Below are 22092 nucleotides of genomic sequence, written 5' to 3'. Positions count from 1 at the left end.
AGGAGGGGGCAATCCCCCTCATGTATGGAATAATTTATATATCATGCGTTTTGGTTTTGGTCAAGAACAGGAGTCCTCAAAGTAAGTAACTAAGTAAGGGGCTGAAGGGAAAGACGAAAGCCTGTTTCCAGGAGCTAATTAAGGTTGTAAATTCACCCTTGAAAGTTGGATTGACCTAACCGACCTTTAACGCCGCTTTTTGACACGCCGCTCAACCTGAATATTACGAACTGAACAATATGTTGCAGCTTTGGCAGCCATTGGGTCCACAACACTAACATCTCTTACTGATATTCAAGTTCAAAAGTCTTCGTATTTATGATTACTTTAACTAAATTAAATTGACATTTTGTTAATTGAGTCGCTTGATTATATTAAATACGATTTTATTTCGCTGACTGCTAAAATCTAGACTTTTTATATTTTATTGGCAGTTCTATTGTAAATTATATTTCTTATTTTTCTTTTATTTTTATTTATCTTTTTGTCTTAAACAGAGTATTGCTCAATACTTTCATAAAAATACTTTATGATACTTTCATAATACTTTCATAAATACTTTCTTTTTCTTTTGTCCAGTGGCTAAACATAAGCCAGAGATGGCCGAACCAGTGCCGGGGTGGCCCAGGTTTGGCACTCTTGACCACTTGGATAGAGAGGCATCCAGGTGGAAAAATGGCGGAGTATTTCTAATTGTCTTTTTCAAGGATGGTATTGAATGAGTTACTTTTGCTTTGGCATGCTCAGCAACTTCTTATCGCTTGAATCAACTCATAGAGAATTAAACAAGTCACAATCTGACGATCGTGGGCCAGTCTCCTATCTATATATCGGACCAAAAATCAATATTGAAGATCGAAACGTAAATGTTGATATCACAAACGATATTTGGAAATTTCTGTTTGTTTCCAGCTTTTTTAACCATCTACCAGGTAACGTCCAACAAAACATTCCAACATACGAAAAGTTCTCGTTAATGTCTAGCGTAAATTTGAAGTTCTAGGGGGGGGGCAGCTACCCTACGCTGCCCCCCTTCCCTACGCCTATGTATGCATAATAAAGATCTGTTCATTCAGATGAACTGTATTCTTGTTTTAAGTTTTCTTGTTTAATTTTAACTTATTTTTGCTTTGTTCTTTTAATTTTCGCTACACATACATGTTGTTATCGTTGTTTAGTTAATGTAAATATCTGCTTTTCGTTTTCCGCCTTATTTCTCCGCCCTTTTGATATTTTGATATTTAATTTTGCCCAACTGTAAACTTTTGAATTGAATTCTTAGAAGAAGCTGTTATCTAACCATAATGTGATTTGTGTCAAATCGCTTTTGTGGTGTTTATGGTTTCTGGAAATTGGAAGTTGGATAGGGGGTCTCTTATATTATACTGTTGCAGGAAAAGTAGAACATGGAAAATGTTAAAGGCCGAGTTTTAGCGGAATATAGAATGACTAGTTTCTAAAGACCTATATTCAAAGGACTTCGGGAAGTATTAGTAAGACCCCTCCCCCCTCCATCACAGAAGCGGCTGCCCCCCTCTACACAAGATTCCCCTACGCCCATGTATGCAGAACTGACCAGGGAGGTGGGCCCAGTCTCTCCCTCCTGAAGAAATTATCTTTCTATAGACAATTTAGATATGATCTGCATTATATCAGGGTTTTTTTTTTTTTTTTTTTTGTAGCACTCATTGTACATGAGTAATGATTAAAAATGTGATAACTTTTGATCATATTATATTTTGAAAAATACAAATTTTCAAGAAAATCTCCTTTTTTTCGTTTGCTTTGGATATAGAGCAAACAGACCATCCGGTTGCTATTTATCCAAAAACCACACCCTGCCAATCCTCGGAACCATTCTATTTGAGCAAAAAATCAATATACAAACAAAAGAACGTGTTGCAGGAATCAATATTTGGAGGAGACATCAAAGTTATCCAAACAACAAAAAAATTTGCTTATTGTATATATAAAGAAAGGAACAAGAAACCTCTTCGGGGTGATCTGGGCCCTTAGCCCTGTCTCCCACTTATATGTTTTTCTGGAAATGTGCAAACAAAACATAAATTAGCTGAAACAATTTAATACAGTCGTATTTTATTCTTGTCTCAGGAAATATTTTGAAAACACGCTTAATATCTTTGTGTTTAATTACGTTCATATTGAGTTTTTTTTTTTCGAAATTTGGTTAAATTTGTTTCTGATGTTGCGGACAGCCTCTGACTTTCATTTAAATTAGTTCTCTTCGGCCATGCAGGCAAAACCGAATGCCACAACATGTTTTGGTGCATCAGCCCAGCCGTCCCAGCCGCCGGGTCTAAGAGCAACTGAGAAGAGTGATGAGCCCAACTCACATGACAGACTTCTCTGCAAGCTTCTCCAGCTAGCATGCAAGATCGTTTCAATAAAGTTATCATCGGATGATTCTGAAGCATGCCAGTTGACAGATCAGAGCAAAATCGAAAGACAAACAGATGTAGCAATGCAAACGGATGAATCCAAATTTGAACAGGTAATAAAAAGTTTGTGTATCTATTTGTTATGAGGGTTGTTTTTTACTTCGTCTGGATTATTTCTTATATAGACGTGGTACATAGAATTAGGTATCACATTAACTTCTTTTTGGGGAATATTTATGGAAAAGTTGAACTAGATCAAAACAGCTCATCGCGGTCTCTAGGGACAGAGTTGTTAATTGAAATCTGTAGTATTTGTTATGTTTTTTTTTCTCCTGTTATTCTTCTATTTTTGTTTTATTGTTGTTTTAATAAATTTCTCTTTCACTAAGAGCATTCAGGTTGCCAAAAGTGTACATGAGCTATTGCTCAGGAATGGCTGCTGGAAGGGATGCTGAACCAATTAAAAGGTATTCTGTGCATACTGCTACTACTACTTCTGCTGCTACTACTACTACGACTGCTACTGCTACGGCTACTACTAGTGAGGCTAAAATTATGAAGGTGAAACTCTCAGGGAATATTAGAGGGACGTTTAACTAAATCGAAACACGCTATGTGCATTCAGGTTGTCGAAAGGGCGTATCAGCAATATCCCAAGGGTGGCTTAGAGTATTAAGTTGAAACTTTCAGGGCATGTTAAGGGGGATGGAGAAATAAACAAAAGGCACAGTGGGCATATTGCTGCTACTACTTCTACAACTGCTACTAGTGCCACTTGTACAACTGCTGCAACAACTACTACAACGAAACACTGCTACTAATGTTGATATTATTGAACTAAATCAAAATAGTTTTAGGGCCTCCAGGTTGTCACAATAGCATAGGCGGGATATCTTAAGACTGGAATAGGGTATCAAGTAGAAAATTTCAGGGAGTTTTTTTTTACTTTGAAACTAAATCAAAGGGTACTATATGCATACTGGTTGTCAATAACACGTCTCTTAGCAATATCTGAAGAACGACTGAAGGGATTAAGTTATAATTTTCAGGACTATTGCTTCTACTCTTACTATTGAACTAAATCAAAAAGGTGTAAATGGATCCAGGTTGTCAAAATAGCATTAGTACGATGTTTTGGGAGTAGAATAAGGTAGTAACCTTTGTTTTTTAGGAAAAGTTGAGGAGATGTAAAACTAAACGAAAAGATACTACGTGTATCCAAATTGTCAAAAAGGCGTACAGTATTGAAAAATTATTGAATTTTTTATCCAACAAACAAATAGAGAGCCAAAATCTTGATTTTTACAGAGAAAAACCGAAAATATTTAAAAGATTCTTTTTTTAGCCAATGAAAAAACAATGTCAATTAAAAGCGAACATAAATAATTTTTTTTAATTTTCCACAAGAGAAGTTCTTCAAAGAAAACTAAAGAGTTAAATTAAAGAAAAAATTGGCGGAAATTCGGTCAAGTAGTTTTTCAAACATAAAACTACTATAAACCATCATGAATAAATAAATGAAACCCGACACGAGCAGAAATTACAATAAATAACCAAGTCAAACCCCAAACGTGCAAAAAGTAAAAGGAGTAGGTCTGACGCTCCCCTTTCCTTCTGAAGACCAGAACTTAATTTGCACTTTACTGAAAACAAAACACATCTTAAGTGTTAATCCACATTCATTTTTTTTTCAGTAATCTTGCTTATGATGGTGATTTTTTTTTCGATGTTATGAGGTATAAAAACTCACAGCTCGAAATAATGATTGTTTAAGGATTGCAAAATATGCTCTTGTCTTTAGAAAACCCGGGGGCTTCAGTCATAATTCTCTTAGTTTTTGGTATTTTTTAGCTTGATGTTTAAAATATTTAAAGCCGAACTAGCCATATCAAAACAAAGAAATGAATTCGGAAACGACAAATGGGTCTGTGTCCAGTAAAAGCAAACGAAGAGAACAGGAATCTACCGAATATTAGAACCGTATATAACAAGACGTCTTCAGTGTAGAAAGAAAAAACAACAATTAGAATCTGAAACTAAAATAAAAAAATAAAATGTATAAAACTACAACATATTAACTAATATATATATATATATATATATATATATATATATATATATATATATATATATATATATATATATATATATATATATATATATATATATATATATATATATATATATATATATATATATATATATATATATATATATATATATATATATATATATATATATATGTGTGTGTTTGCATATATAATTAATGCTCACATGTATAATTACCAGCAACGTTCATGAAACCACAATAGTAATTTGAGTTACGTTTGTAGTTTCATTATTATTATCATCCACTCGAGAAAGAAGTTATAAGATAATTAAGTTTGTTATTGAAATCAGATGCCTATTTACCTGCAAAACAGTTCAAAAATAGAAGTCGTCATAATTGTTTTGCAAGTTGTTTCCCAGTGTAATATAATATCAAGTATAAGTGTAATATAAGAAACAACGGGGAAATTTTTTATACAAGACGGTGGAATGCAACTTTTAAATGAATATTTCGACCCTATATCCAAGGGCCGTCTCAGCAAAACAAACGAAGAGAAATAAAAAACAATATAAAAGAAGCTTACATTAAAATTCAATCATTAAAACTGAAAATAGTTTTTTTTTTTTTTTTTTTTTTTTTTTTTTAAAAAGCCCTAATATCATTAATTCAAGGAATTTCAAACAGGACTGGTACACCAAGCGAAGTGGAAAAATAAAAATTAATTCAAATTGAATAAAAATGCTTACAGACAAGCTTTTAAAAGCTAATCTCGCCTTCTTGGCAGCCACCCTGGATGGTCTATTCGTAAGTGGTTGAGTGGAATTATTTACTGGTTTTTTAATACAATTAGTTAAATCATTTTTAATTAAATTTGTGTATAGGGCATTAAGCGAATATCCCCCAAATCTCTATTTAAAGAAATATTACTGTTTATTTTTATTTTAATTTCAATTGCCTCTTGAACAACCTGTTTTATACCTAAATCATTGCTAATAAGGCAAGTTTCTTCAAAAAGCATTTTATGGCTACGGTTATCATAGAAGTGACTGCTTAAAGCAGAAGAATTATTTGAACTATTAGAATTTAAAGCTTTAGTTGTCTTCTTTGTGTTGTTGTAGGCGTTTTTCTAAATTTTGATGGGTTCTACCAACATAAAAATGGCCACAGTCACATGGTATTTGATAAACCCCTCTTTGGCGAGTAGCTGGGGTTATATCCATGGGCGTAGGCAGCATATTGTCTGGGGGGCGGCAGTCGATAGTGTGATGGAGGGCCTTTCATCAACTGCTTTTCCAATCATCTGCTTTTTCAGCCATATCTAATGTAAATTTGACGGTCTAGGGGGGCAGCTGCCTCCCCTCCTACCTACGCCCATGGTTATATCTGTACCAGAGTTTAGGAAATTCATGATTTTAAAATTATTTGTAAACACGACATAAAAATTATTTTGTGTGGAAACTTTTTTTAAACTTGTAGTTAAAAAAAAAAAACGGGGAAGTAAAAAATTTCCCTGTTTTTTCTACTTATTGTTTATGATGGAAAGGCAGTGTGGTCTTCGTCGCTATTTATGACCAGATAAGTGCAATATAAGATGTAATAGAAGAGTCCAAATATTTTTTTTATTATTATTATTATTCTTCATCATATCAAGTCGCTAAAAGCCAGTGGTTGCCACCGGTATGCAATTGATCGAAATGTTTTTTTTTTTCAGTTAAGTTTTTTGTTGTTTTTGTTTACTAAGTTTTGCCAAACAGTTAGCAGATATCTGATTTTTTTTGTTGAGCATTTTTTCGCAAACGTAGTAAAGTTTGCTCTAGAAAAAGTTTGATTTCGCATAAAATGACGCGATAGAGTTTAAATTTTGATTTCCCTCGATTGGCCTCGGCCAACATTAAACGGTGCTCAGGCCTTGCAACATTTTTATTCAGATGTTGGAGTATTAACATAAGAAGTGGCTTTTTACTTATTCATATGTGTACAATATATTGAAAATTGAATATACATTGTACAATATGCATATGTGTGTTAAAATTTAAAAATTGAAAGCTAGTACAATGTTTTTTCATTCCATATATGGTGTCCCTGAATATATTAACACTGATTAAAAAGTCCCAAGAAATATAAACTGTCCTGAAACCATACTGTAAAAGATACTGGAAAAAGACGTTTTTTAATTTTCGAGGAGTTTACTGATAAAGTTTAATAAACATTTTAAGCAGTTAAAAATTTTAAACTGTAAAAAAATATTCTGTCCAGAATTCATAATTGATAAAAGCAAGTAAGTTTATTCACCAATAAATACAGATTTGAAATACAAAACTTGTATTTCAAGTTTATAATTATATACATCTCGAAAAGAGCTTTCAGCTATTGTCCTGGAAGATAAAAGACCCAGCAAAGGCTGATGTATGAGCATATGACCCTTACCTAATGGCTTGAATGTGTAAAAAGTATGAAGCTTATTTGACTTCTTAAGATTTCTTTGAAGGCGTCATAAATGTAACTCGACCGCATGGACGACCAAAGAAGGTGTGCCTAGAGACCTTCTGCTTTTAAAAGCAGGAGGTCTTTGAAAGACCTCCTGCTGGCATGGCTAGATTTGGAAACGAAAAATCATGTAGTGCTTCAACTTTAGGGTTAAGAGACTCCAAAATATGCCACGACGACGAATAAGAGCTGTGTTAAAAAAAGAAGGATTGGTTCTATCTTTGTATAAAAATTAAATAAAAAAAAATCGTTTTTTTTATTTAATTTCTGAATGTTTTTGAATTAATGCAGGTTTTCGTTTTGGCTCAGCGTAAATAAACAATTAAAAAGAAATTTGCATATTAGTTTTAATTTTTTGGCTAATTAGCTTGCTCAAAATTTTGATCTGACGTAACTTACGAATTAACTTACGTAACGAACTTCTATATTCGTATGTTTTATTATGTATATTAGGGAGTTTGCCCCCTAGTCAATACCTTGCTCTTTACGCTAAAGTTCAAATTTTGTTTGAATCCCAAACCCCTGAAACACAAAGGCCGCTTAATTAGAATACATAGCTCTTTTGAAAGTACTAAAAAAAACTTTAGCGAAAAGGGCAAGGTATTGACTAGGGGGTGAGCCCCCTCATATACGTAATAATTTCTGTTTGTTTAAGTTTTAATGTTGCTTCTTACTTTAAGTTGAAAAAACTAGTTTTTTTTATTTAATTTCTGATCGTTATTTAAATAATGCTGGGAAATCCGGCGACCCCATCATAGAAATTTCCCTTCCCCCAAGGAAATATCCTCCATGGAAAGATCCTCCCCCGTAACCCCCTCCTCCGGCCCCCCCCCCCACATCAGAAAAAAATCCCTCCTGAAACGTCTTTATACTTCCCATTAACCAATAATATATGTAAACAATGGGCAAAGTTCATAACTTCCAGCCCTTCCCCCGGGAACTGTGAGGGATTAAGTCATCCTCAAAGACATAGTTATTAGATTTTCGACTATGCTGAACAAAATGGCTATCTCAAAATTTTGATTGGGTTACTTTGGGAAAAAATGAGCGTGGGAGGGGGGCCAAGTTGCCCTCCAATTTTTTTGGTAACTTAAAAAGGGCACTAGAATTTTTAATTTCCGTTCAAATGAGCCCTCTTGCGATACTTTGGGACAACTGGATCGATATGATCACCCCTGGGAAAAAAAAATAAAATAAACACACATTTGTGATCTTTCTTCTGACAAAAAAAATACAAAATTCCACATTTTTGCAGATAGGAGCTTAAAACTTCCGCAGTAGGGTTTCCTGAGACGCTGAATCCAACGGTGTGATTTTCATTAAAGTTCTGTGACTTTTTGGGGGTGTTTCCCCCTTTTTTCGAAAATAAGGCAAATTTTTTCAGGCGTAACTTTTGATGGGTAAAACTAAACTTAATGAAACTTATATATTTGAAATCAGCATAAAAATCCGATTCTATTGATGTATCTATGGGTATCGGAATTCCGGTTTTTAGAGTTATGGTTACTATTGAGCCGGTTCGCTCCTTACTTACAGTTCGTTACCACGAACTGTTTGAAAATTGTTATCTAAAAGTTTGCTATGTTTACAAGTTTGACATTCTTGTCTCACTAATAGGATAACATTGCTGAAATATTTTTTGGTAAACTTTCAGTGTCCTTACATTTTAGGCTTGATTCTTTTCTCTTTTTTGTCCGTTTAACAGTACTTATTTAAAAATAATTCTTATTTCTAAATTAGGTTAAAAGTTATCCATGCAAACAATTTTCACACTTTGGCCGTCTGTAATCTGACAAAAATGTGTTTATTGAGCTCTAAATGTCAATATTGCTGGAATAATTCTCACTCAAATCTCAAAGTTCTAATGCTTAGTTTTTTTTTGAATAAAACTTGTTTTTGATTGGTCTTTCACCTGTTCTTAAATTCTAGGTTTGAGATTCGTTATTTTTAATCTTTAGTAACTTAAATTATCCTATTGATTGGCTTTTGTATTGGTATTGGCATCGTGTTTATGGAGAAATAAGCGTTTAGTGGTGGATCCAGAGGGGGGGGGGCGAGGCCCCCCCCCTAACATAGTCTAAAGTAGTGTAATTTACTTAATTAACGCAAGTTTGCGTTAATTAAACTTGCTCCTAACCCAAGTTTAATAGATCGACATATTTTGCGCCACCCCTAAAAATCCTGGATCCTCCCCTTTAAGAGATGGCTCCATATATATTTTATCTGATTGTTTGCTTACGCAAATTTCCTTTTTCAGGCAAGACAAGTGCCAGCTCTACAGTTTAAAACGATTGCAGATATGATTGTGTCAAATGAAGTTAAAATTGTTGACTTGCTCCTGGCGTTAAATAAGTGCCGTGCTTCTAGCTTGTCTATATTCTTTGGACCAGCAAGGACTCTTCAAACGGATAAAATATCTCAGGATTCAGTTGGTGATCAAATTTATCAACTTTTGCTCGCAGTTAGTGAGCATACCACATGGGATATCACAAAACCGCTTGTGCAATTTTTACAGAAGCTAGAAAGTTCTGATCTAAATCCACCCTGTGCACTGTCTGAGCCCATTATATGGATTATAGAAAGCCTCTTGAATAGTGAGGGGTCTCTACCTAACTTTTTACATAATAATGGTCTTGCTGTTGTTTGTAATGGGTTTGCTAAATCCCAATATCATGCTTCCCTGAGGAGTGCTTGTATACCGAACATTCTCAATTATTTGAATCGCTGTACCACGCTGCCTGATGAAAGTGGTCAAAATACTAACAATGTGGCAAGTTCCTTCCTGTGCTCTACTCCAACAGTCGGGCTACAGCCTACTCGCAGAATTTTTGATGACGAAAATGGAGAATTGCTTTATAATTTTGCTCCTATGTGTACCATAAGCTGTAGTAGCGAAACTTCTCAGAGGCCAACAGTTCTCTTAATGTCCAATCCTCCTCATAGAAGATCACGTGCACCAGCTTGGTCTCATCATTTTTATCCTAGCGAGAATACAGTGGATTTAGTTTTGACTTTGCCATGTGCAATAATGCTATACGAGGTACAATTACAGCCGCATTTGACTTCACTAAGCACTTGTCCCGGTGCAGTCGTTCTAGAATCTGCGCCGTCTTTTGATCAGACCTTTCTTCCACTATCTGGTCCTGTTGTGACGTCCGGGCTTGCCTATATTTCTGTGAAGCCTTCTGTACCTCTTGTGAGTAGTAAAGTTCGGATAAGGCTTTATAAACCAAGAGATTCAGCTAATGTTGGGTTGGCTCAATTAAAAATCTTAGGAGCACCAGCTTTCGGAATCATTGGTGATAGTAGTGAGTATCTGAAAGTAAGTTTAAGCTGGTTGGACATATTGGTTAGCTGCTTCTCTAACGCAAAAATGGAACATAGCCTTCGAAATGACTTTATGCAGGCCGTGCCTGAGGAAGTGGTAATTACATCGTGTCGCTTACTCGCCACCGTGCCTTGTCAACAGGCTGAGCAAAACGAAGCAATAACAACGATCAGTGATGCAAGCCTGAATTTAATATCAATTCTTGAAGCTATAAGCTCCGCCAAACCAGAAACCTCGCTCCAAATTTTGAAAGAACTTCTGCATCTTGTAGAAGTGCCTAAAAAAGAGACGATTAGAGCTTTAGTGCACTTGATTAACAAAATATGTATACAGTGGAATTCTGCAACATTGACAAAGCTTGAATACATGCTTCAGTGGTTGAACAGAATATCACTTGAGCGTAGTCTGGCTGCTGAAATCATTACCTGCTTTTCTGGCGTCTTGTGGCGCTGGAAAGATGAACTGGGGGCATCTTTAAAGGGTCTAATCACTGAATCCATATTTACAAATGTATTTGGTCTATGGCATAGATCTCCAGTTAGTTCAAACGAGAAAGTTGCCTATGAGTACCTTCTTTGTACGCTTTGTGCTCTGAATTTTGACTTTTTTAGAAGCCTCATGAACTGGTTAAAAGTTGACCTAGTATCTTATCCAAGAACCGATGACTCAAAGCAAGGATTAGAGCCAGGACTAAAATTGACGCCTGAGACTTTTCTCAATGAAACTCTTGTCTCATTGGGTACAATTTTACAATCAGAACCTCTGTTTGAATTTATACTGGCAAATAAGTTTGTTGAAGCATTATGTGAACACCTGAAATCTATAAGCATGAAGTTGGTAGCAAATCAACCGGCTGATCTTTTTGTTGCGATGGAGACATTTAGATTCTTTACTGTGCTATTGAGTGGGGGTATTTTCTCTAGTGAGTTAAGTCAAGCCATTTCGTCTTTTGACTTTGAATTAGTGCCAATCTTTTTAAGAATACTTTGTTTCGGCAAAGCTAGGTCCACACTTCCGCTTCTTCCATGGAGAGAGTTTGAAGATATATTTTTAGAATTCTTAAAGCTATATTGCTGGTGTCAGCGTTCAAACCAAGAGATTGTAGCCAAAGCGTTGTACGCTATTCTTTTGGAACATGCTGAGCGAAAACCTTTGGTGGGATTTTTGCCACGGCTTCTTTTGCAGCTTTTGCTGAGTCGGGAATGTACTAAGATACATATGTCCTCTAGCAGTCCATTAAAGAGGGAAGATCATCTAAAATTGGTAGAAACTCCAATGCATCCCAGCTATGCTATTGGCTTCCAGTCTAGGATCATTGAAGGACACACAGAAATGGTCATGAGCGAAATAACGGATTCAATATTTGGTGAGCATGCTGTCTCTCTCTCTCTCTCTCTCTCTCTCTCTCTCTCTCTCTCTCTCTCTCTCTCTCTCTCTCTCTCTCTCTCTCTCTCTCTCTCTCTCTCTCTCTCTCTCTCTCTCTCTCTCTCTCTCTCTCTCTCTCTCTCTCTCTCTCTCTCTCTCTCTCTCTCTCTCTCTCTCTCTCTCTCTCTCTCTCTCTCTCTCTCTCTCTCTCTCTCTCTCTCTCTCTCTCTCTCTCTCTCTCTCTCTCTCTCTCTCTCTCTCTCTCTCTCTCTCTCTCTCTCTCTCTCTCTCTCTCTCTCTCTCTCTCTCTCTCTCTCTCTCTCTCTCTCTCTCTCTCTCTCTCTCTCTCTCTCTCTCTCTCTCTCTCTCTCTCTCTCTCTCTCTCTCTCTATCTCTCTCTCTCTCTCTATCGCTCTCTCTCCTTCTCCCTTCCTCTCTCTCTCGGTGTATCCATTGATGAAATCAGCGATATCACTAGATGTCTCCTTTTTATTTATCCTTATCTGAAGCACAATACTTGCTTCTCCCGTCGTATTTTACTTTTTAAAAGTATTCCACCATTAGTCAAAATCTTGTTTATTACGGGAAAATTAAGACCTATCCATAATTGGGCCGATCGTACCTTTACACGTGGTCCAGACCCGCGAGCTTATATGTAGGCATGTTCCTAGGATTAGTCTGTTGAGGTGCTTACAACTGAGAATCTCTTGAGCCTGCCTCTTACCATAAGATGAGGATTTTGTGTTTTTTGTTGTGTTTTTTTTTAATTTTCGTGTATTTTAATATCTACTGCTGTCAAAATAAAGTTTATTTATCTTTTTTTTTTTGTGTGTGTTTAAGTAACAATGCCTTTCAACTAAGTATAAATGTTTCTTTCTAACATATCTATAGATAATTATTAAGAATTCCTTTTTAATAAGTATTTATCTGTAGATGATTATGTGGCAAAAAAAAACAGGAATATTTAAAAAATTTACTGAAATAATTTATTTTAAGGGATGAATCGAACATCTGCTTCTCCAGCAGAGAACAAACCCTCAAGTAGCAGCAGTTCAAGTCCAAGAGGAATCAACAGCGTTTTGAGTGTTGTCAATGAGCAGGTATGCTTTTTCCTTTTGGGACAAAGCTTTTTAGAAAAGGCCTCGTTTTTTTTTTTTTTTTTTTTTTAGAAAAATAAAAATGATAAATCAATAGATGAACAACTGAAAGCATATGAGCTTAGTTTAAGCTGGACCGGAAATTAGAACTTGACCACCGTTCTAGTTTTAAGATTCACATCGTCATATGGATCTCATGGTTCTTAGACTTTTTTTTATATATTGTTATCATTATAACTGAAAAAGTAAGAAAGATTTTTCTAATATATTTTTATCGTAGAAAAGTATTGTCGCCTTTGTAAAGTATAATCTACTGGTTGTCTTATGTACTGTAGAAGATATGCAAATTAATCTGAAGGGGCACTGCAATGTAAAGCATAACATTCTGTTTGTTTCGTAGAAAACATTTTGATTAAGACTTAAGAGTGGTTGCTAAGGGGGCAACAGCTCTTTTATCGTGGAAAGATTCGTATGGTCAAATGTAAAATTACGTTCATATTTTGGCCTACAGAAGTGAGGGAGAATATGTGTTATCCCCAAAACCAAATTTTTAGGAAGAGCCCCACTTCCTTTAAAATTAAAAAGACCCCTCTCTCCCTCAAGAAAGGTGTTATGGGTTCAGTTTATTTTTTTCAGGAGGAATTGTGTATATCGGTAGTCATAGAAAATACAAGACAGGTTAGGTCAAAAGAAAATTTTCAGTTCCAGTGCTGCTCTTGCATAGCTGAAATATGGCACTAGAAACATTTATTTCTGTGTCATTTTTGCCCAACAACCAACAACCCCAACATTTGTCCCCAACAACCTCGTGGTTTTTTAACTAATGTTTAATTTGTGCCTTACAGACACCTTCTTCAAAATTAAATATGTAACTGATTAATAATTAGGAGATTTTATTTATTTCCATTCTGTTTCTTTTCAGAAATATTTGAGCTGCAAATTTTGCCTTTTTTAGTTTTGCTGAAAACTTGATAACTTTTGTGTAAAAAAAAAGGGAAGGCTGATGAGACGACAGACCTCCTCGTAGTTAGGGTAATTTTTGCTGGTTTTTATTGTATCGTCAATCTTTAATGTTGTTTGAAAAGCTGTTTCAATCTTCGTACATACCCCGAAATCAGTAGAGCTTATTGCAGTTAATTTTCGTTGATTTGTCAGTGGTTGTTGTAGGATTCGTCGTTGATTTGTCAAAGGTCTCTAATTAGTTGAAATGACCAGGTTACATCACTTTTAACCAATCAGAGACCTTTTCCACTGACAACCCTAGGAAATTGATTGCAATAGGTTGTATCGAAGGCTGGGTTAGTCTTTGTAAAGATTAGTTTGAAAGACTTTCCACAAAAGGAGTTTTTCAAAGAAAAGTAAAGAGAAGCATTAAACCAAAGACAAGTAGAAATAAAGTCATAATTTATCAAATAAAATTAACTATAAATGATTAATAAATAAGTAAAAGCTAAAACGAACAGAAATTGCAACAAATTACCAAGTCAAAGTCAAAACTAGCAGAAACTAGGAGGAGTAGGGCTGACGCCGCCCTTGCCATCTAAAGACCAGAACATATTTTGCTGTTTGCTGAAAACAGTCCTTATTTCAAGCTATGTGTTTTTATTTCTCATAAGATCAAAAAAAAGAAAAAACACCGTCATAACTAATATTACTGAGAAAACAAATGAATATGGATTGACAGTTTTGTATATGTACTGATATCCATTCCTTTAAGTTATAATAATTTTGAATTTATAATAGTTAAAAAAAGAGAAAATGTTTAAAATGTATTTTGTTTTCAGTAAATTGTAAATTATGTGCAAATTATTAAGTTCAGAGTTACAAGTAAAGCATAACTTACAAAAGAAAATTTATTTGAAAAGGGATTTTCTCTTGGTGTATTGTGCAAAAGTTGCGTTAATGTTGATTTGTCTGGGGTGATTATTCCGAAGCAAAAATGATAACGTTTTCCATAATCACTAATGAGTTACTTTTTTTGGGAAATTTGTATTCCGTTTGAATTTTCTAAGCAAGCTGCTTAGGGAATTTTGTTGAAAGTTCAAGAAAATAAACTCTTGTTGTCATACGCAGAAGAAACCGAAGCACATGCTATTTAATTAATACATCTTCATAATAAATAGTAATTAGGGGCCACTATTTTTGCATAAACTGCATTAAAATTTGTATTGCCTTTCAACCTAATGTCTTGTTCTAAATTTCGTCCACAAATGGTTGCATTCGAAAATAACCTCATGAAATTTATGAGAATAGAAAACCGCTTCGGGAAAAGAGAGATTGACCTATAGCCTACTTGTGTGAAGTTCTGCAATTGAACTTTACGGGATAAATTGCTGTTAGACTAAGATCATCTTTAAGACTAAAAAGGTTCTGGACTTTTATCTTGATTCAATGGGTATGTTTAAGGCTGAAATCACGTCAACATTTGAGGCCCTCTGTCGCTCGGCCACGGCTGCTCGTTTTTGGATGAGAGGCCCTATATAAATCAATGCTTAATAATGTAATTAAGCAGTTTATATATTTGTTTGTTTTATTAAATTGTTAAATGTATAATTTATATGGTGATATAGCTGTATGTATATTCTGTTGCATCACACGGGGGGAGCATCTTGAGTGGAGGGGGTAGCTTCTCTCCTGCTATTTTTAAGATTCTTGAAATTTTGAATGAAGGCATAAGTTTAGGAGAATTGTTGCTAAAACTTGGCTTCGGAAAAAAAATTGGTAAATCTGGTATTGAATCTAATAAAATGCCTGTCCCCACTCTTATGTGGTTTTTCATAAAGTAGGCCCGACTTAAACGTGGGCAAGAGTTTAAAAGATTATAATATCAGAATTATGCAACAACATAGTGAACGAGAGAAGATTAGTTTTATAACAGTATAATTTTACAGATTTTAAAATTGCTGTAATATCCATTTAGCATTAATCTATCAAAACGTTTAAACCGTATTCTTTTATATGTTGTTTTGGTATTCCTTTAAATTATTATATGCTTCTTGTGTCATAGTATTTATTGTCTTAGAATTGAAGAAAATTTTCCAATTCTTTCCCTTTTTACAACCCCTTTTCTGGTGCTAAGAAAAAAACTAGAAAATAGAGATTTGGATGTCAAATCATTTTGCAGTATCTCGAATGTTTAAAAAATTCTCTTGTATAAAATCTAAAAAATTTCAACACAAAGTCCAACACGTAATCTAAAATACAGTGTTACTAATCAAATACGGAACTCAAGTGTTATGCAAATCTAACTAACATTTCTTATGCAAACACGAAACTCGATACGCGTTTTTCATTCCTCTCTTGTAAAGCTTGCGGCGCTTTTGAGGAACTCAATCCAAAGTGTTTTTTTTCTCTCATTTTGCAGCTCAACCGATTGACTAGCTGCCTCAGTGAGTACTCAGTGCAGCCATATCTGACGCATGATGCCTTTAAGGATGTTCCATTCAACCCTTCAATGACAGTAGGCGAATGCATGCAACTTCTCGCTGACCATGGATATGAGTTCAATCCTCAATGTATTGATGTTCGAGTTTCGTTTAGCGATAAAAAAGGTAAATATACATGGAAAAGCTCCCTCAGTGGACATATTATTGTCAATAAGGCATTGTGTTAATAATATGACAACAATGAGCTCAGTCCGAGTTTAAACCTTTGTATAATATGTTTCTAAAATCAACACTGGCTTGCTATTTCTTGAAGAAAATAAGACTGGTATTTCTAATCACATTTTATATTGATAGCCACACATGGACTTTTGCACGTTGACTCAATCAAAGAGAGGAATCTCAATTTCTTCTCCGAGAAATAAAATTGAGCAGCGCCATCTAATGCTACCCACCAAAACCATTAACTAATCATCAAGTTCATTTTCAAATCGAAGGAAAATTATAGTTGCATTTGTTCCTGGTGTTTTCTTTTATTTTATTTGACATTGAGATTAATTTATCATTTTTGCCAAAATTGTAAATAGATGTATATTATTTTGTGTATAATTGTGTGTACTGTGTCTGTATAATGTAAGATATATAATATACATATTGTAAATATATCCTCGTTTGCTTTTTTTTTTTTTTTTTTTTTTTTTTTTTTTTTTGCACTCCTAGTGCATTCATGGGATTTACTTGACAGGAATCTAAAAATCAAGTACTTATTCCGGCTAGGTCTCGATGGAGTCGAATTTCGCTTCAATAGCTGAATTTCAACTGAACTGTCAGTTCCTACTCAGCAGGGTTTCAAGGCGGAATCCCTGTAGGGATGTTGCGCGGTCGCTCTTCCTCGACCCTGAAATTGGCTGTCCTCTATTAGATCTTTGATTTATGCTTAAGATGGACCAGTGCGGCTTTGGACCTTAATGGGTAGATCGTTTTAGATGAATAACCTCAAAAATTTAATTGTTATGGCCTCCAATAAATGGAGGCCATAACCCACCCCAAAAACAAAAATAGATCATAGAATTTGTCAAAATAAATTCCAAAAGTGGTCCTAATGAGTCCTTTTTCCCCCTGCCTCCCCTCTGGTGGAAAAATTAATAACGTGGCAAAATGTCCTATTTTGCGATAATCATTTTACTTTCCTATTGTAATCTCGTTCATCCGTGTGCGAACATCTTTCAAAGTTCCGCTTGCCAAGCCTGACCCTTGTTTATACAACAGGCCTCTCTGAGGAAGTATTTTCTCCTCTTATTCTGCCCCTGATTGTTGCCGAAAATTGGTTTTCTATTGATATGTTAGCTTTATAGCCATTTTCATAGGAAACTTGACCCATATGTGTCAAAAATCACGGAATGCTATAAATTCGCTTTGCAACTTTCAATTCTTCATTTTGGCAAATCGTTCGATTTCTTTTGCGCGGGTTGTCATATCCTTGACAAAACAGTGTTTTGTGCGTTTTTAATTTTTTGGGGGGAATTTTAACGTACTTTATATAACATGTTATGTTAGACATGGTATGTTAACCATGTCTAACATAACATGATTTTGTTAGATAACCATCTTTTATGTTAGATGGTTGTCTAACAAAACCATCCTAATATATATATATATATATATATATATATATATATATATATATATATATATATATATATATATATATATATATATATATATATATATAATATATATATATATATGGTTATATGTATATGGTTATATATAAATTATGTATTATAAACATAATTTACATATTTTACAAATACATAAAATCTTTGGACAGAGCCCTTGACCTAACATAAACAGTGCCCTTTCATGGCCACTATCTACGTAAGCCACTATCTCAAAGCCGCCACTGTTTAACTCGCTGTCTACCTTTGCTGTTGTTTTTTTATTTTCGTAGACTGCCTATCAAATCTTAAGGGATGGACCACAAAATGAGCAAGAGTTTGTTAAATTTATGTCCAGCTAAGAAAACCAATCAAATTTGATATAATTTTATTTTATATATTTATTGTTTTTTTACATGTTGATTATATTTTATATATCTTATTTTTATGTATATTTGATTGTATGATTTTAGATGTATATTTATGCCGCACGCAGTTGACAAGAAGTATCATTTACCTTAGTCATCCACTCGCCAAGGATTCTGGGGTATCTGGGGTCAAATAAAACGTGTCTCTTGTTGTTGTAACGTATAATATGCAATAAAACACGCTAACTTTCTCCTGGGTTATTCGGTCCATTTTCTTATTTAACAGAATAGAATAAATTTTTTCAAAGTAACTCCAAAGTGAGCAAAAACTGATAGATGAAATGGTAAAATAATCACCAAAAAGTCAAAAGTGGCCTTTTTGTTTTCAGTGCTTTGCTCTTCCAAGCTGCCCTTCGTCTCCGAGTCTAATCTCGACTTCTGGCTGAAGACTGTAAACTTTGTCTAGGAAATACTATAGTGAACTCCGATAGTGAAGTGTTTAGGATATTACTTTGCTGTGTGAACTCTGGCTAGTATCTCAAATTGAAACCGAAATATGAGACGTATCTAGAATAACGTCATTAGTATATTTTAATTAGTGCGTTAACAGGTAGCCATTATTTAAAATAAACACAGTTTTGGTGGGCACAACAAGGAATTTTTAACGTTTGGTTCGATTTAGAAACGAACCGATTGTTCTCTGATATGGGCATCCGTTTTATTCAGTGACGTGAAATCTGGCATCCGAAGCGAAAATCGACTTATGTCAGAACCTTGCTGGGAAGAAGGTGTTCGTAAATTCTGTCCCTGTAATATGCCACCGAATAATACGCCTCTGAGTTTAAGTTCAATTTGTTCGAATAAAAACATAACACAAACATCAATAACAATAAAGATCCTAGAAGAGAACTTGTTAAGGAGCAAAAAAAAACAAGATAGAAGAATAAAACCTGGGTAATTAAAACAAATTGGTTAAGAGTTGAAAGATTAAATTATATTATCAAGTTTTGTTACATTCTTGTAACAAAGCTAAAGCCAAAGCGGATCATAAGTACACCGAGAAGAGTGCGTTGGGGTAACACAAAGACAAAAGATATAACTCGTCAGTGGTTTACAAGAAACCAAAGAGACTGTGAAGAGCAGAATAAAACTTAGTTGAGGCAAACTTAGTTACCGTTCATATCTGAAGTAGACAATCTCGGAGACCACACTGTGCTGGTTGATAACATTTGCATGTTTTTGTGAAATTTTATCACTGTTTGTGAAAATCACTGTCTATTAAAAGGATTTTATCCCTATTTGAACTTTTATTTATTTATCTTCATGTCTGGAATTCAAGTCTGGTCGTGAACTTAAATAGAAATATGATTCTTATTCATCTATCATCGAGTTGCTATATCACGAAACCATAAACCTTAAAATAACGATACAATAAGTAACAAAAAAAAGAAGGAAAGTAAAACATACCCTTTGGCAGAGAAACAAGTAAGATAAGTATTATTTAGGGACAAATTTTATATTTAACTAATTATGATTTGGAATAATGCGTATTGGGTAACTGAGGCCTGCTTATCAAGTGACATCTAGACATGCAAAGCCTATCAGGAAATTTTAAATCTGCTAGTTCTGCTTATCTTTTGAGGTTTGCTATCCTGCTCACTTGTGCACTATGTTTTCTAGGGGTACAACGTTTGACTCCACCCCCAAAACCCTATCCATCGCTTTTGTCTCAATTTGTGTCTCTCGGTGGCCTTCTGGTTCTTGCTCGACATCTTCCGACACAAGCTTCATTACGGCTTCTTGAACTTGAAGTAGGTTCAAGGTCAGCTAGTAGTCAATCAGAAGGTCCAACGTCACAGTGGGTAAAACTCGGAAAGTTTGATGAGCCTATAGACGATGACGGATGGGTAAGCTTTTTTCGTGTTCTTTTTCATGAGAGATTTTCTTCTTTTCATTAATAGCGCTGCCTAAAGTTAGCATAAAGCAAAAAAAAAACACCAACAAGAAAGATAGGATGTTAAATTGAGGCAAATCGTTTTACGCTTAATTAGGAGCGTACGAGAGAGCAGCACTAATGGTGCCACTAAATGTGCAGCTTTACATAGCAGCTTTGAAAAATTAGAAAACAATATTTAGACAAATTTGAATTATCCAAATCTGGATTTTAATTAAATGTTTAATAATCTTTGGATTCACCAAGAAGTTTTTGAAAGATTTTGAGATTATTTTTTTGCTAAACTTTTCTCCTGAAGGATATAATAGCTAAGAGTAGATCAGTCGAGTCAAAAAAAGTAAGACAATTGATCTGTTCCAGGTGGACTACCGTTTTATCAATACTATCCAATGGGGATTTTTATCATAAGTTGTCAATAAAATACGGTAACTAACGCTTCAATTACAATTTATGGAGAATTTTGAGGAGGTCTTTACAGGCGTGGAAGCTGGAATGGGATCTTTATTATCAAATCATCGACTATTTTTCATAAGCTGTATTTTTCCCCTTTTCGATTATATGTAAAGTATAGAAACATCTTGTTGCATTAAGCTTTGGCAATGCTGCTGCTATTAGATATTAATATACCTCACCAGAAATCAAATTATGTGATTTTGTAGAGCTATACATAGAAAATATGACACTTGATGGGATTTGGGGGTTTGAGCAAGGAGGGGTAATTAATTATGCTATGTACTCGTCATTCCTTTTGTTATATTGTGCTTGCAAATAGGGTGCAATATTTTCCACATATGTTTTCATAAACTTTAGCTAAAACAAATTGTAAACTTTTTCCTTGTGTCGGTGGAAACTTCCCATTTAAGAAATATTTTTGTTGTGTCGGTGAAAACTTCCCGCTTAATTTTTTGAGGACACTCCCCTCACAGCTCTCATGGCAAGGGTTCTAAGTTATGCCCTGGGGGCATATAAGGTTTTTATAGAAAACTTTGTCGTGGAAACTTTGAAAGTGCTCATTGGATTGAAAATTCAGAGAGCTAGTGCCCTTTTCAATTGTCGAAAGTGATTGGAGGGCAACTAATCCCCCTCTCACGCCCACCTTTCCCCCAAACACATCCAATTAAAATTTTTAGATAGCCACTTTGTTCAACGTAGTTGAAAGTTGTGAAAATTAGGCCTTTGAGGATGACAACCCCCCCCCCCCCCCACACAGGCCTTCGGGACAAGGTATATAAGTTATGCCCTGGGGGCATATAAGGTTTTCATAGAAAGTGTTGTCATAGAAACTTCAAAAAGGGCTCATTCGATCGGAAATTGAAATGGCTAGTGCTCTTTTTAATAATTGAAAGTGATTGGAGGGTAACCCCCCTCTCGCGCCCACCATTTATCCAAAGACATCCAATAAAAATTTTGAGATAGCCATTTTGTTCAACGCAGTTGAAAGTTCGGGAAATTAGGTCGTTGAGGATGATAACCCCCCTCAGAGCCCTCAGGGCAAGGATTATAAAATATGCCCTGGGGGTATATAAGGTTTTTATTGAAAGCTTTGTCGTAGAGACTTGAAAAAGGGTGCACTCGATTGGACATTCAAAAGGCTAGTGCCCTTTTTAATAGTCGAAAGTGATTGGAGGGCAACTGACCCCTCTCTCACGTCCACCTATTCCCCAAATACATCTAATCAAAATTTTTAGATAGCCATTTTGTTCAACGTAGTTGAAAGCTTTGGAAATTAGGGGTTTAAGCATGACAACCCCCCCCCCACGGCCCTCATGGCAAGGGTTGTAAGTTATGCCCTTCGGGCATATAAGGTTTTTATAACAAGAGTTGTCGTAGAAACTTCAAAAAAGGCTTATTCGATTGAAGAATTCAAATGGATAGTGCCCTTTTTAATAGTCGAAAGTAATTGGAGGGCAACTATCCTCGCTCTCACGCCCACCATTTTCCCAAACACATACAATTAAAATTTTGCGATAACCATTTTGTTCAACGTAGTTGAAAGTTCTGGA

General features: G+C 35.0%; 1 protein-coding gene across 1 annotated transcript in view; it reads left to right on the top strand.

The window, feature by feature from the left end:
• The window catches only part of Bruce (BIR repeat containing ubiquitin-conjugating enzyme), a 406259-nt gene that overhangs the window by 199122 nt on the left and 185045 nt on the right, over nt 1–22092 (top strand). Inside the window, exons 28-32 of the mRNA XM_089091938.1 lie at nt 2240–2512; nt 9194–11630; nt 12626–12729; nt 16091–16277; nt 19816–20042. Coding sequence (XP_088948064.1) covers nt 2240–2512; nt 9194–11630; nt 12626–12729; nt 16091–16277; nt 19816–20042 — 3228 coding nt within the window. The remainder of the gene's footprint in view (nt 1–2239; nt 2513–9193; nt 11631–12625; nt 12730–16090; nt 16278–19815; nt 20043–22092) is intronic.

This window comes from Artemia sp. Qi Xiang Cuo, chromosome 7 (genome assembly GCF_049724085.1).
Source record: "Artemia sp. Qi Xiang Cuo chromosome 7, ASM4972408v1, whole genome shotgun sequence".
NCBI lineage: Eukaryota > Metazoa > Arthropoda > Branchiopoda > Anostraca > Artemiidae > Artemia > Artemia sp. Qi Xiang Cuo.
The sequence above is the reverse complement of the archived record's forward strand: the minus strand, read 5'-3'. Positions and strand labels throughout refer to the sequence as shown.